The sequence below is a fragment of the Nansenia antarctica genome, assembly GCF_963989245.1.
Source record: "Nansenia antarctica genome assembly, chromosome: 5".
NCBI classification, from domain to species: domain Eukaryota; kingdom Metazoa; phylum Chordata; class Actinopteri; order Argentiniformes; family Microstomatidae; genus Nansenia; species Nansenia antarctica.
The window spans coordinates 46,686,584-46,703,056 of NC_137690.1; the positions used below are offsets into that span (position 1 = coordinate 46,686,584).

Here is a 16,473-nt window from a genome sequence, read left to right on the forward strand (position 1 = left end):
CGTCCCTCTCCGCAAACTGGAACTTGTCCGGGTTCAACACGATGCCTGCCCGGCCGACACGAGTAAGGAAGTCGATGGTCCTCCACCAGTGCTGCTCCAGGTCGGTGTCATAGTGGATGGTGTCATCCACACAACGTTCCTTACGCTCATAGTCCGAGAGGACCGCATCGAAACGGCGGTTGTAGCCATCCCCCGACGATAGGAAACCTTGTGGCGCCCTGGTGTAACGCCAGCGGCCAAAGGGCGTGATGAATGTGGTCAGATGACGATCCGATTCACGCAGGGGCACACTGTGGTAGCCATTCCAGGCGTCCGTGACAGTCTTCCAGGTGTCCTTTGGGATACGACGTGCGAGGTGGAATGGGGACTCGGTGGCGAAAGTCTCACGTAGGCAGAACTTGTTGAGAGGTGAGAGGTCCACGGTCCTGCGGGGGGAGCCATTGTGCTTCCGAGTGACCACCATACGATGGCACCATGTCACTGGTTCGCCGTATGGCACACGTTCAATGACACCGAGGGCCTCATCCCGGAGAAGGTCATCGTGGACTCTCTGCTGCCAGTGTAGAGGCACAACGGCCGCGGTGTGGCATGCTCTCGGCGTGGCTGCGGGGTCCACATGCATTTCAATGGGTGGCCCTTCCATGCACGGCAGCGCCCGATGAGGGCAAGTGTTGAATGTGGATGAGGCGTATCTCCCGAATAGCCAATCCTTCATCCGGCTGTTGTTCTCTGGTGTGACAGGGAAAGGTAGCGCCGTAGGGCGTTCCGGAGGGACCGTACGCTGGGGACATGAGCACTGGGCGCTGTGGGGGTTACTCGGGTCGCCGCAGCCGCCGTTGGTGGACCTCGTAGCATTGACGGACAGGGGCTGGTTTGGCGTGTAAGACCCACGCTCGTCGTTGGGCCCCCCTACGATATCACCTGATGGGAAGTCCATAGACAAGAGGCCGAGGTTGAGCAGCGACTCGTAGGATAGGTACATGGCCCGGACTGAGCTGCTCACGTACACCATGGAGCGGCAGGACGCCACTCCACCGCTGCTGGAGGCTGTCGAGAGTCTAGCGAAGAATGCGCCTTCGACAGCTATGGGGGAGCGGTTGGCGGCCGACATGCTGAGATGGACAGGACGCAGGTCGTCACGTGAGAATCCGCAGGCAATGAACTCCTCTAGGGACCAAAGGTCCGACTGTGCACCAGTGTCCGCGATGGCGGATACCCTCGCCCCGTTGACCGAGCCACGGTCGCTGGTGCCTGCACTCGGTCCGACAGGCATGTCAACCGAGATAGTGATCAGCGCTCGGGGATGGTCTCTCAGCCTGGCCCTTCTCCATTCGCCCTTGGAGAAAATGTGGTGCTCAAGTCTGATGGGCGTGGCGTTGGTGGTGACTCCCACGACGTTGGCCAGGGCGGGCATCAGACTGAACCGACGCGATCTGGGAGATCGGTTCTGACTCCACGGCGGCCTGTTGACTGCTGGCAGATGGCTGCGGTCGCCCCTTGCGTCGGCGGGCCCTATAACAGTCGATACAAAGCTGGTGGGGCTTGGTATTCCATCCGCGGGATCCCTCAGTGAAGACATTAAAGGTTCTCTTACACTCTGGGCACGGGGCTCGTTTAGCCACGTCCGCTGGGCCTGTGGTCGGGGTGGGGCTTGCCTGTGGACTCTTTTTTAAGCGCTGGAATGACGACATGGCCGAAAGGGCGGATGACGGGAGAGCATTGCGGGCCATCTCTTTATTTTCGACGAGTGCAACCACGTCATTCACTGGCATTTTAAGGATGTCTGGCGTCCCTAGTACCTCTCGGCGAATGTCCGAATCAGAGATGCCATTGACTAGAACGTTGCGGATGATGTGGTCGGTATAGTCCACATCCTCGCCACACCCACATACTGTAACATAGGCGCATGTCTCCGCTTTCCCCCGTACTCTGGCAGTGAAGGCGCGGAATGTCTCATCACGCTCCTGGCGTAGCTGGAGCAGCTCGGTGCGCAGGACACATGTGGCGACTGGGATGACTGCTAGTGAACGTAAGGCAGCAATTAGGTGTAGCAAAGGTTCGGAAGCGGCGTTGGGGTTGACTTTCAACAGGCTGTCACCAAGTTCAGGCCCAGCGCACTGAAACAACTGGAAAGGGGCCTCGGCGGCTCCTATGCCTGAGCCAGTGCAGAAGACGTCCCAACGACGGATGAACACGTTCCATTCCTCAATCGATACGCCTACGTCGACTTTAGGCCGATCCAGTTTCGGGCCTCGGGGGGTCGGCGCGGCTGTGACAGGCGATGTGCGTTGATGGGCAAATCCATGATTAGTCAACAGGGCAATGGCGAGTGCTTCGGACACGTTTTCAGTTCCGAAAGCGCAGCCAGGGACAGAGCATGCAACGACGACCATGGCTTCCTGGCGTTTTCATGAAGAAATACGCTCCTCAATGTCAATGAAGTGTTTAATGACAAAGATGAAAACGCCCTGCAAATATACAAACAATAGAAGCATGAATTGAGATAAAGTATAAGCAGGGTAAATGTAATATATATAACTTAACCAGAAACATTCGAATAACCAACTTACAGGAATTAGGTGGGCAGCTCAATAGACGGCCACCGTAACATGAACGTCTGACACTAAACAAATAATAACATGGCCGACTCCTGACTGAGCCGGACAGCATAGCAAACGAGATACTGCCACCTAGTGGACAGGCGGTATACCCTTCAATAAGGAGCGCCAATCCATTCATGACTGACTGGTATTAGGCCAGTGCTTTTGCGCTCAGGCCGCTGTGGTGAACTCCAAGATAATCTACCCATTCATGTTACAGCAGACGTAAACAGGTAGACTGTGTTTCCATGCATTTTAAAGAATATTTAAACATTAATTACTTAATTCAGAACATTATTTGATGTTATTGTTATTGTCAACTTAACACCAAAATCAACACATTAACATTTTACTTGAATTCTATAAGAGTACAGATGCAATCAATAGTATGTCATCTGCAAGCATCAGCAAGTCATAAGGATGAATAAACTAAAAGTATGCATATTTTAAATGTATACATAACTATATTCATACATCTAGTGTGCATGGGAATATCAAAATCACTGTTATAATATTTTCAAAAAAGTAATGAACAAGAGTAATCCCCCCCCCCCCCCCCTCAATAAAAACTAACCTTTAAAAAACAAGACCCTCAGTCATAGCACATGGTGATTCTGTCCTTCTTTGTCTTCATAGACCTACATTAATCATTAATCCTCACCTCTCTGTGCAAAATGTAATGTAAACACCCCAGACTGTGGTTCTGGTTAACTGGATCCCAGACCAGACTCACCGCATAAACAAGTGTTGCACGGAGATGTCTCCAGCTCACCACAGGACTCTCCTAGAAGAAGAAGAAGAAGAAGAAGAAGAAGAAGACGGACGGACGGACAGACAGACAGACAGACGGACGGACGGACGTGGGGTAGCGGAGTTTTGGATTGACGGGTGGTAGCTTGCGCTAAATCAAGGCCAATGTGTGGCTCCCCCCTCTAGAGGTTTATACTTGTAAGGAGGGTGAAGTGTGAAATGGCAAGGTACAAACAAGAGAGGAGAGATAGGAGCTGGGATGATAGAGGGGGGGCGGGGGGTTGGGGTGAGAGAGGGGAGCTTAGGAGGAGGTTACGAGAGGTTGAATTGTGTGTGGTGGCGAAAGAGGGTGAGAAAAAAGGGGGTGAGGGGGAGGTAGAGAACCCCCTGCTCCACCTCTTTGTCCTCGTCCACCGCCTCAGAGGGATCCTAAGTCCCTTTCCCAAGTGGATCTGGTTACCCCTAACAACCAGCTCAAGTTCCCTCGTAAAACAAGACCCAGCCCCCCCCCCCCCCCCCCCAAGCAAGTGGCACAGAAAACACCTCACATACACCCCCCCCCCCTTCACATCTTTGCCCCCAAATACAAATATAACCTTTCCTCTCGTACCCTGCTCACCCACCCCCCCCCAAGCAGGTTGTATTATATTATTATAATCACCTAGTAACAAAAGAACAGCCTTCATCAGAGATCAGTCTAATTGTAGGGCGCATGTGCCCATAGATTCATTGCTGAAGCTTAACAAACTTCCAATTTCTCAATCCAGTGCATAAGAGAGGGGTCTGGTGTCATAAGTTTAGGTATTAGTATAGATGCCTGTGAACTGCAGAAGCTGCATCACAAACATTTTACAATTACAAACACAATTACAAATCCTGAGCTTTCACTTGACTGAATGTGTATGGGAGATATCAGTTGACTGAATGTGTATAGGAGAAATCAGTTGACTCGATGTGTATGGGGAAAATCAGTTGACTGGATGTGTATGGGAAAAACTCCATTAAAAAAAAAAAAATATCAACGTGTGGAGGGAAGTGGAGTGGGGTACCCATGTCGGCATGGGTTCGAATCCGGCCCACCCCTTGCTGACATATCCTCTCCTCCTTACTTTCCTGTCTTTCACTACCGCCTATACAATAAAAACTGAAACAGTACGAGAGTGGGACTAACCCCCACTCCAAGACATTCACCCTAACAATATGTGGAGGAAGATGGATAGGTGTACACCTCAGGATGGACAGGATGGAGAAGATCTGTATGAGGATGGATCACCTGTATTGGGATGAGTGGATCACCTGTATTGGGATGAGTGGATCACCTGTATAGGGATGAGTGAATCACCTGTATTGGGATGAGTGGATCACCTGTATTGGGATGAGTGGATCACCTGTATTGGGATGAGTGGATCACCTGTATTGGGATGAGTGGATCACCTGTATTGGGATGAGTGGATCACCTGTATTGGGATGAGTGGATCACCTGTATTGGGATGAGTGGATCACCTGTATTGGGATGAGTGGATCACCTGTATTGGGATGAATGGATCACGTGTATTGGGATGAGTGGATCATACAACATTGACCTTGAGGAGGACCAAAAGGTCCCTCTAGTGGTGAACTTCGATCCATGCAACAGGCTTTGTTGTAATTATATATGTGTGTGTGTGTGTGTGTGTGTGTGTGTGTAAGCATGTACAAGTGTCCTTCCCAGGGCTGTGTTATAATAATAATAATAATAATAATAATAAAAAATTAAATAATAATAAATGCCATTTAGCTGATGCATTTATCCAAAGCAACCTAAACGTTGTTAGCGCCATGCTCTACCAACTGAGCCACAGTGGACCCCAAGCAGGTCATTCAATCAAAACCGCAATCCTACACAGAGGCTCATAGACAGGAAGCGCCAGTTCAACAGAGCAAAACAAATAAAAAATCTTTCTTCTAGCACTGGTGGATAGATGATTCACTTATGGGGCTTTTCCACTAGAGGGCTGACCCGGGTCAGCCCGGGCTGGCCTGCTTCTTTGGCGCTTTTCCATTTGTCGGCCTGGGTCGGGTCGGGTCGGGTCGGGTCGCTTCTTTAGCTACCCATCGAGGGCAGGAACCTTTTTGAGACCCGGAACCTTTTTGCCAGGCTGCGTGTGACGTGTGACGCTGCACACCGTTGATTGGTCAATGAATGAATGAAAACCTTTATTGTCCCCAATGGGGAAATTTTGTTGTCAAACAGCTTAGTTAGGGCAGACAGAAAACATTCAATAAATAAATAGATAAAACAGATAAATAGATAAAACAGTGCAGGCTCAATAAGTGCAAGATAAAGTGCTCAAGTGCATGTAGTCCAAGTAGCAGTCTTAACGGCCAATGGAAATCGTCATCGTCGTCAGATTTTTTTCGCTAACCGCCATCTTTAAATACCACATTCGCTCTTGGAAAATGTCACTACAGTTTCTGTAATAGCTTATTAATAAAGATTCGAAAAATTATGCTGACCATCGTATTATGTTAGTTTAATGTCATTTCAATGCATCATAGAACTTTTATTTACAACAAGCATAACACAAAAATCGCTATTATGCACCGTCTTTGCCCGTGAATAACACCGGCTGTGAAGGATGTACAATCACAATTAGTGTTGTTCCGATACCATTTTTTTATCCCGATATCGATACCGATACCTGACCGTGCAGTACTTGCCGATACCGAGTACCGATCCGATACCACGGCGTTTGAAAAAACAAAACAAAAAAACATGTTTTTTGAGCCGCATACTCACCTCGATGTAAAATTATTGCTAACACTTAGTCTGGCATCGGGTGTTTGGTATCGTGAAAAGTATCAACAAAAATCAATTAACCAACTCAATCAAGGTACCATTTGGTTCTGTAACTAATCATAACAGCAGGGCCGGCCTGTGGGACTGGGGAGTGAAGGCGGTGTCGCCCATCAAAAGAAGAATGTGGCCAGGTACTAATATATGTGAAGGCACACGATTTGTCAAAGTGCAGTTCAATGAATTTGTGAAATCACTTCCATATTCGACTAGGTTTGACACGGAGACTGGCCCGGACTTCTTCCGAGTTATTCCATCCAGGTAGTTTTGAAGCCTGACAAGCAAAGAATGCTGCTAGGGTTTAAACCTTCTAGTCGGAGACTCCTAGCAAAGTTTCTAGCTAAACGCAAGTAGACTTAAAAGTTCTAGACACTGGTTTTTATAACTTTGACAGTCCGGTGTGTGCTTCATGAAACGGGGTTGTTTTTTTAGCTACCATGCATTGGCCAACAGAATTAGTTACCCTGGTGAAAAGTGGGCAAACGTGGCACCATTGTTGAAATCAAAAGTCAAGAACGATAGCTAGTTATTAGTTACGCGTATAACATTACATAGCTCTTCATCCCCAGCAGTGCCTGTCGCTTTGCATGTTCTGTTCATTGAACAGTAGCAGCAACTCAACCACACACTGTCTGTATGAGTAACGCCGGTAAAACAAAACGTACCTTTCTCTGCCACATAATCCTTAGGGGCCATGCTTGCCGATCACAGGTGATGATATACTTGTTAACGGGACTTGTAAAATCCTATTTACTTTGCTCAACTTTAAAAATGGAATGTTTCTCGTGTCTTCACACCGTCACCGGAGACAATTCATTCACCGAGTTGCGGGACGCTGTGGGTGCGTTCGTAAATTCGCTCTGGAAATCTGATCACCACTCAAGGAATGCCTCTTGTCCAATCAAATTGCTTGGTCCCTTTATGACGTTGATACCACTGTGCGCTCCAGCGTTCTAAGAGCGAATTACGAATGCAGCCTGTGCAAAACGCGCATCACAAGTTTGGTATCGGGTGTTATTATTTGTTAGTACTCGCCGATACCGATACCAGCATTTTTGTGCGTATCGGTGGCCATGCCGATACTAGTATCGGTATCGGAACAACACTAATCACAATACTCCTTTGCTAACTTCACCATCGGTATACGGTCATTTTGAGCCCTGAACCACCGCGCTGACACCCCGAGAAGATATGCTTTTAACCGTAAACTCAATGAACCGGGAGTTCACCCGCTGCTGCTCGCAGCACCGCGCCTGCTGGTTGAAACTCCTGTTGACAGCGGGGGGAGAGAAAAGTTTTAACAGGGAATTCGCTCCGCGCTGTGTCGACCGTGATAGGAGTGTAGGATCGACACCATTCAAATGGTTTTGGATTCCCTGTCCTCTCCCCTATCCGGACACGTTTGAATTGTTATCCTAACCCACGGTAAATTACAGTTATTAACCCGCAAAGGGCACCGTCTTTGCCCGTGAATAACACCGGCTATGGAGGTGATACAATCACAATACTCCTTTGCTAACTTCACCATCGGTATACGGTCATTTTGAGCCCTGAACCACCGCGCTGACACTCCGAGAAGATATGCTTTTAACCGTAATATATATCTAACGTTACATGTTTTAAGGCTGATCTGTGCATGATGATAGTGCTGCATTATGTTGATCTATTTATATCGATCTATTCTTGCCAATTCCTTATTACCAGTGGAAAGGGGGATGGCTAAAACACTTTGAATGGGATAGATAGGACTTTCCGTTCAATGAAGCATGATACTCGCGAGTTCATCTCGCTTTTCCCCCCGTTGATGTATTAAACAATCTAAGCAATCTAATCAGAGCAGTTGTTATTATGTAATATTATTGATGGATGTGCCATTTTCGATGGACAGCAGTGAGCGGATGACTTGATGTGAGCATGTATTTGACTAATGCCGATAGATTGTCTTGCTCCGAAACCGGAGCTGTCTACAGCGGATTCTACAGCGGATTCAAACTATCGTAATTCATGAACTATATGCCCAATCTAAAAAAGAGTTTCTGAAAGCAGAGAAGTTGCACTTTTTTAGGCTTATTACGGTAGTTCACCAACAAAAAAAGCACAGTGTGTCAAGAGAAATAAAAATAGAATTGTGTCGGCATTTCCCTGGTTGCGAGATCTAAACTAGTCTACTAGAACTGAAAGCGGCAAGTTACAGGCACTTAACATTACATGTTGTAAGGCTGATCTGTGCACGATAGTGCTGCATTTTGACAATATTCTTATCGCATTTCCCCCTGCTGATCTGTATAGCGGGGGGAATCTTATGACACTGTTATGACGCGTAACTCCGCCTACTATCTTCTGCTCCTCCTACTCGTTCCTGGTCTGTGTATAGTGGAAAACCAGAACTGTTCAAAAGCGTGCCGAAGCGAGCCGTGCCAAGCCGTGCCGGGCCGGTCAATGGAAAAGCGCCACTACTTAGTCAAATGTATTTGGAATAAGGCGTCTGCTAAATGCCAAAAATGTAAATGCAAGTCAAGGAGTTACACAGACAGATGGTGTGTGACCAGTGTGATAAGTTTATTGAATATACTTCTACGGCATTCCATTTCCAAAACCACCACAAACCGCCCGCTCTAAGGGGGGGGGGACGACGACGACACAGGGAGGGGACACTGCCCAAAGTGGGTGGTGCCTATAACTATGAGGTGACCAGTTGCAGCACTTCCTGTGTCTGTTGTTGGGGTGGGGTGGGGAAGGGGTGGGGGGGGCTGTAAGGACACGATGGTGATAGTGAGTGTCTGTATACCGGGACTGGACTGATCAGTCATTATGTCCAAGTAAGCTCTGATTGGTTTAATCCATCATTATGTTGATGTAAGCACGGCTGTGATTGGTCAAAAGCAGTCATCGCCTTCAGTCATCCGATTCGTCATAGGACTGATCAGTCGTTATTATTGACTTTAGTAGCGGGACCCTGACTGGACTAAGTAGTCACCGCGTTGAAACGAAGTAGGGTCCTGATTGGTTACTCTGTCATCATGTCGGCCCCCGCCCCGCCGGTGGCGTCTGACAGGCTGAGGTCCTCCAGCATCTCCATGAGAGAGATCCTGGGAGCGCCCTCGTCGTCCGTGTCCGTCTCCACAGGGACCTTAGACGTATCTACGACAACAAAACAAACAAACAAACAAACAACAATTCAATACGTCGGAGTCAAGTTAAGGCTGTTGGAAGCAGAACATTTGAGGCCTAAAGGGAAACAGACCAATAGAATAGGTACAGGACAGTCTACCAGAAGTAGTACCAGAAGTTCTAATAGAGGTTCTACTAGAAGTAGTACCAGAAGTTCTACTAGAGGTTCTACTAGAAGTAGTACCAGAAGTTCTACCAGAAGTTCTACCAGAAGTACCAACAGAAGTCGACAACATTTGTTGTTGCCCTATGCTCCAGCTGGCACTAAAGAGATGAATGGGTGGAGGGGATGGATGGATGGATGGATGGGAGGGTGGGTGGGATGGATGGGTGGATGAGTGGGATGGATGGATGGATGGATGGGTGGATGAGTGGGATGGGTGGATGAGTGGGATGGATGGGTAAGGTGGGATGGATCGAAGAGTGGGCTACAGGTACAGCTCAGGGCTACAGGTACAGCTCAGGGCTACAGGTACAACTCAGGGCTACAGGTACAGGTTCAGGGCTACAGGTACAACTCAGGGCTACAGGTACAGGTTCAGGGCTACAGGTTCAGCTCAGGGCTACAGGTTCAGCTCAGGGCTACAGGTACAGCTCAGGGCTACAGGGACAGCTCAGGGCTACAGGTACAACTCAGGGCTACAGGTACAACTCAGGGCTACAGGTACAGGTTCAGGGCTACAGGTTCAGCTCAGGGCTACAGGTACAGCTCAGGGTACAGGTTCAGGGCTACAGGTACAGGTTCAGGGCTACAGGTACAGGTTCAGGGCTACAGGTACAGCTCAGGGCTACAGGTACAGGCGGCAGCTCTACTGACCTCTGAAGATGTTGATGTTCTTCCTGAGGGCCTCGTCTTCCTCCAGGTCCTCCAGGAAGTCCTGGTACTGTCTGAGGAGGAGGAGGAACAGCAGAGGTTAACGTTAGACCTGACCCCCCGTTACCCCCCTTCACACGTTCATCACCCGCCTCTCCTCCTCTCTCCCCCGTGACCTACTCTCCTCCTCTCTCTCCCCCATGACCTCCTCTCTCTCCCCCATGACCTCGTCTCTCTCCCCCGTGACCGACTCTACTCAGCTGGCTGTTAAACGTGCCTTGCCCTCTCACGTCTCTTCTAGGGAAACACAACAAAAATAGATGTCCCCCTCCCTGACTTCCCCTTTAAAATCCCTCCCTCCACCATCCCTCTATCCTCCCTCCCTCCTCCATCCCTCTATCCTCCCTCCTCCCTCTCTCCTCCATCCCTCTATCCACCCTCCCTCCTCCATCCCTCCACCATCCCTCTATCCACCCTCCCTCCTCCATTCCACCATCCCTCTATCCACCCTCCCTCCATCCCTCGTTCCCCCCCACCTCTCCTCATCCCTCTATCTACCCTCCCTCCATCCCTCGTTCCCGCCCACCTCTCGTCATCCGTGTCCATGCCCTCCTTGTCGATCTGCAGCTCCTTCAGTTTCCAGTTCCTGCGCTTGGCTCTCTTGCTGCGGTCGTAGCTCTTCTTGATCAGGACCTGAGGGTGAGAAACACGTGACTGAACAGCGTCTCAGGGGTTAAACACGCCCCGGCCGCAAACTAGCTCTGAGAGCGCCGGAGCTTCCGCGTGACTACCTCTGGTCCAATAATAATAATAATAAGAAGAAGAAGAAGAAGAACTTTTTACTTGTATAGCGCTTTTCCTGCAAACGTTGCAGCTCAAAGTGCTCCAATCATTACATAATCATCATTTAATTATTTAGTCATTTAAAGGCAATATTAAAAAGATGGGATTTTAAGTCTTGACTTGAACATATTTGCTGAGGTTGCATCCTTAATGTAAACTGGCAGTGCATTCCACAGTTTTGGTGCATAAAATGAGAATGCAGCCTCACCAAATCTCTTCTTTTGTACATGTGGTACACAGAGAAAACCAGCGTCAGAAGACCTGAGAGCTCTATTGGGTTAGTCCCTTTATGACGCAGGCCAAGTATGATACAGCAGAGCGGTGTATACTCAGTACCGGACGTCACCACTAGAGGTCACTGTCTTACAATTCAGACAAGAGTGCAGTTAAAGCACACGCAAAGAGGACAGTAACAGCAGAGTTCCTGAAGCAACAAAAGATCCCACTCGACATTGCTCGCTCGCCGGGAGAACAATGGTACTCAGTCCCGTCTCTGAGGCGCAAACGTCGGCGTCGAGACCGTAAGCAACGCCGGGGCCGCAGGGGAGGCCTGCTAGCTAGGCTGAAGAGAAGCCCGAATAAGCCTGCTTTGCCGAGTATCTTTCTCTCCAACGTCAGGTCTCTGGCTAACAAGATGGACGAACTGAGACTGCAGGTTGCTTCCAATAACAACGTGGGGGACAGCTGTGTGATTATTCTCACAGAAACCTGGCTCAACGACTCCATCTTGGACTCGGCCGTCGGGCTGGAAGGCCGCACTTTACACAGAGCGGACCGGACGCTGCTTAGTGAGAAAACGCGCGGAGGCGGCCTCATTATATCTACGAAGGACCGCTGGTGCTTAAACACGAAAACTGTAAGTAGCCACTGCTCCCCAGACCTGGAATACTTGACTGTTAAATGCCGACCCACATACCTCCCGAGGGAATTCAACGCGGTGTACATAACATCTGTTTACATTGCGCCTAGCGCGGATGGTAGCTTAGCATTGGCGCGGCTACATGACGTCATCAGTAGTGGACAGAGCGCAGACCCACAGGCAGTTCATATAATTGCCGGGGACTTCAATCATGCTGACCTGAAGGTAGTACTACCAAAGTTCTATCAGCATGTTAAATGTGCAACAAGAGGAGAAAAAACACTGGATAAGGTATACACCAACATCAAGCTTGCTTACAAGGCTAGACCGCTAGCTCATCTAGGCATGTCTGACCACGTGTCAATCCTCCTGATCCCAGCCTACACTCCCATGAGGAAAAGTGCTCCCATCACCACTAAGACTGTCAGAACATGGCCAGCAGGGTCCGCTCCACTGCAGATCTGCCTGAATGACACCTCATGGCAGGAATATGAGCATGAGGACTTGGAACAGTTCACGTCGTCGGTTCTGAACCACATAGTGAACTGCACCAACTCAGCCACCGTGGACAAATGTGTCCGGGTCTACCCCAACACGAAGCCATGGATGACTGTGAAGGTCCAAAAACTGCTCAAGGAGAGGGACAACGCCTTCTCAGCGAAGGACACACTGCTGTACAGCACCACCAGGGCTAACCTAAAGCGTGGCATCCGGGAGGCCAAGGCAGACCACAGAGAGAAGATTGAGCAGGGCTTGACATTAAGCTTTTTCAGGTACTTGTCCTTCGGACAAGTGAACTTATCTTTTACTTGTCCGAGAGCTCAAGTTACTTGTCCAAATCCAAAGATTTTGAAAAAGCAATAATATGAATAATAATATATTATACTCTCACCGGCCACTTCATTAGGTACACCTTTTCAACTGCTTGTTAACGCAAATATCTAATCAGCCAATCATGTGGCAGCAACTCAATGCATTTAGGCATGTAGACATGGTCAAGACGATCTGCTGAAGTTCAAACCAGCATCAGAATGGGAAATACAGGTGATTTAAGTGACTTTGAACCTGGCATGGTTGTTGGTGCCAGACGGGCTGTTGCGTGATATTATAGTGTCAATATGGACCAAAATCTCTGAGGAATGTTTCCAGCACCTTATTGAATCTATGCCACAAAGAATTAAGGCAGTTCTGAAGGCAAAAGAGGGGTCCAACCCCAAGGTGTGCCTAATGAAGTGGCCAGTGAGTGTATGTGTATGCAAATAACACATTTGACTACTATTGATTTGATAATGATGTATCCTTAATTTTCAAATGTATTCAATATTTTGTAATTATTTAAAAACGTAACCCCTAACCCTAACCCTTTTAGATTAAGATTGGCCACAAAAGGGATGAATATCTAGGAATATTTACAAAAAATGTTTGTAACTATAGTCTCTCCCCAATGGAAGCAATCTTATTTGCTAGCTTTTGGATAGTAGCCTATCCTATATTCAAATTGAGAAATCTATAATTAGTGTCATTCTGAAGTTCGTATTGCGATGTGCTGGTCTTAAAACTTCAAACCTAAAATATACGATCGCATCGAACTACATGAACATAAGCGGCATTGAGAAGAAGCGAATACGCGTTCACGTGAATGGCACTAGTGACAGGAGACCCACAACACTATGGCTGCGTTCGTAAACTCGCTCTGGAATCTGATCAGCACTCATGGAATGCCTTTTGTCCAATCACGTCTTTATGACGTTGAACGCAGTGTGCGCTCTGAGCGAATTTACGAACTATGACGATAACGAACTACGAGAGACTGAAATAGCGAGAATGAGGCGCGGCATCGCTTTGCTTGCTATTTTTTTTTACTATTCAGATCGGAAGGAGGAATTCATGTTTGCAGATATTAATACATTGTAGTGACCGCAGAGTATTCGTAATTCACGGCGTTCCAGCCTTGTATAAAGCACTGTTGATATGTTTGTGTTTACTCAATCACCCAGGCTGCTTAGCGGGTGATATGACGGGATATAAGTGGGACAGAGAGGAATGAAAGTTTGTTGTTGTCAGTACGCATGCAGAGAGTGAGAATAAAGCACATGATTGTTTTTCTACCGGCAAACCGACTACATCGTCCAGTTATTGCCGTCACTCCTACATTGGTGACCCTGATATTCTCTCGAACGTTTTCGGAGATCATTGAAACATGACAACAAACGCAGTTTCACTCAAGCTGCCCGTTTTTTGGGAACAAAATGCCATAGCATGGTTTGCACAAGCTGAAGCTCAATTCGCCCTCAGAGATGTTACCGTGGATCATACCAAATACTACTACGTGGTAGCAGCTCTAAACAATTCAACGGCAGCGAGAGTGGTGAGTCTTATTGAAAACCCACCGGCACAGCACAAATATGTTACCTTGAAGGCGCACCTCATCGATACTTTTTGTCTGTCTGAATCTGAACGTGCACGCCAGCTCCTCTCTCTCCCTGGGCTCGGTGACACAAAACCCTCTGAACTGATGGACCACATGCTAGCTCTGCTGGGCGACCATCAGCCGTGTTTTCTTTTTAAAGAGCTTTTTCTGCAACAGTTACCAGACCAGGTTCGTTTTTCAATGGCTAATTCCATCAAAACAGACTTTCGTCAGCTAGCCAAGGAAGCGGATATATTTTTCTCAGCTGGGAAGAAGTGTTTTACAGCCACCATGGATGAGTTTGGGTTCCAACCACTGTCCATCTCCGCTACTGCTGTGGCCCGACGGGTGAGGCCGTCGGGGTTGTGCTTTTACCATATGAAATTCGGGGACAAAGCTAAGAAGTGCCTGCCACCATGCAACTTCAGTGTGTCGGGAAACGCACAGGCCGCCACTCATTAGCAGCTGTGGGTGCCGGCCATTCTGCAGGCTTGCTGTACGTCACTGACTCCCTCTCCGGCCGCCGTTTTCTGTGTGACACAGGTGCCCAGGTGAGCGTGCTGCCTGTATCGGCAATAGACATTAAAACAGGGAAACGAGGACCCTCCCTTGAGGCTGCCAATGGCAGTGCTATCGCTACCTTCGGCAAGCGCACTGTGGGTTTGTGTTTTGCTGACCAGCGTTTTACCTGGAGTTTTGTGTTGGCCAAAGTGTCTACTCCCCTCTTAGGCGCTGACTTTCTCTGCGCTAACAGCCTCCTGGTGGACGTGGGGAACCGCCGACTCGTCAACGCTGAGACATTCGGCTCCTTGTCATGTGAACGCAGTGACGCAGCCACAATGAAGCTGTCCAGTGCTGTCTCGCCGGCTGACGATTTCTCTCCTCTTCTATTGGAGTTCTCATTCATCACAACACCTACCTTCTCGGCTGCTACCACCAAACACGGCGTCATGCATTACATCTCCACGGAAGGCCCACCAGTGCATGCCAGGGCCCGTCGCCTCGACCCACACAAGCTCACCATCGCGAAAGAGGAGTTTGCAGCCATGGAGGCACTTGGCATCATTCGCCGTTCTGACAGTCCTTGGGCCTCGCCTCTCCATCTCGTTCCCAAGTCCAACGGAGGCTGGCGTCCGTGCGGCGACTATCGGCGTCTAAATGATGTCACCACACCTGACCGTTACCCCGTTCCACACATTCAAGACTTTTCGGCCCATCTAGCGGGCGCGTCTATTTTTTCTAAAGTGGATTTGGTACGGGGATACCACCAGGTGCCAGTTAGCCCTCAGGACGTCCCCAAGACAGCGGTTATAACACCATTCGGACTTTTTGAGTTTTTGAGGATGCCGTTTGGCCTCAAGAATGCTGCCCAGACCTTTCAGAGGTTGATGGACGCCATGCTGGGCAACCTCCCTTTTGTGTTTGTCTACCTAGGCGATATCCTGGTAGCTAGCACGTCCAAGGCAGAGCACCTATCCCACCTCCGTCTCCTCTTCAGTCGCCTCCAGGAACATGGATTAATCATCAACCCAGCAAAGTGCCAGTTTGGACTGCCTGCCATGGATTTCCTCGGCCACCACATCACTACTGCTGGGGCGGTCCCGCTGCCATCAAAGGTGGACGCTGTGCTGCAGCTCCCACGCCCTACCAGCATTAGAGCTTTACAGGAGTTCCTGGGGATGGTGAATTTCTACCATCGATTCATCCCCCAGGCTGCCCACCTAATGCGACCCCTGTATGGGGCTCTCAAGGACAAGACCCCTAAGCACATCATCGCATGGTCCGACGAAATGTCAAAGGCATTCTCAGACACCAAGGAAGCCATCGCGAGCGCGACCATGCTGACTCACCCCGTGCCTGAAGCTTCCGTGGCCTTGACAACTGATGCCTCAGATTATGCCGTTGGAGGTGTTTACGAACAGCTGGTCAAGGGGGTTTGGCAACCCCTGGCATTTTTCAGCCGACAACTTCGCTCCAGTGAGCAAAAATACAGCACCTTTGACCGAGAGCTCCTCGCTCTGTACTTGGCAGTCAGGCACTTCCGTTTCCTGCTGGAGGCTCATCCATTCACAGTTTTTGTGGACCACAAACCCTTGATTTTTGCCATGGCTAAGGTGTCGGAGCCGTGGTCTGCCAGGCAGCAGCGTCATCTGGCTTATATCTCCGAGTTCACTACAGACATTCGGCATG

The 16,473-nt window shown here is 49.0% G+C and overlaps 1 protein-coding gene across 1 annotated transcript in view; it reads right to left on the minus strand.

The window, feature by feature from the left end:
- Positions 1–8,744: 8,744 nt before the first annotated feature.
- The window catches only part of nmd3 (NMD3 ribosome export adaptor), a 41,572-nt gene continuing 33,843 nt past the window's right edge, over positions 8,745–16,473 (minus strand). Inside the window, exons 14-16 of the mRNA XM_080532635.1 lie at positions 10,758–10,864; positions 10,175–10,245; positions 8,745–9,327 (exon numbers count right to left, since the gene is read on the minus strand). Of these exons, the coding sequence (XP_080388761.1) occupies positions 9,194–9,327; positions 10,175–10,245; positions 10,758–10,864 (312 nt within the window). The 3' untranslated portion in view covers positions 8,745–9,193. The remainder of the gene's footprint in view (positions 9,328–10,174; positions 10,246–10,757; positions 10,865–16,473) is intronic.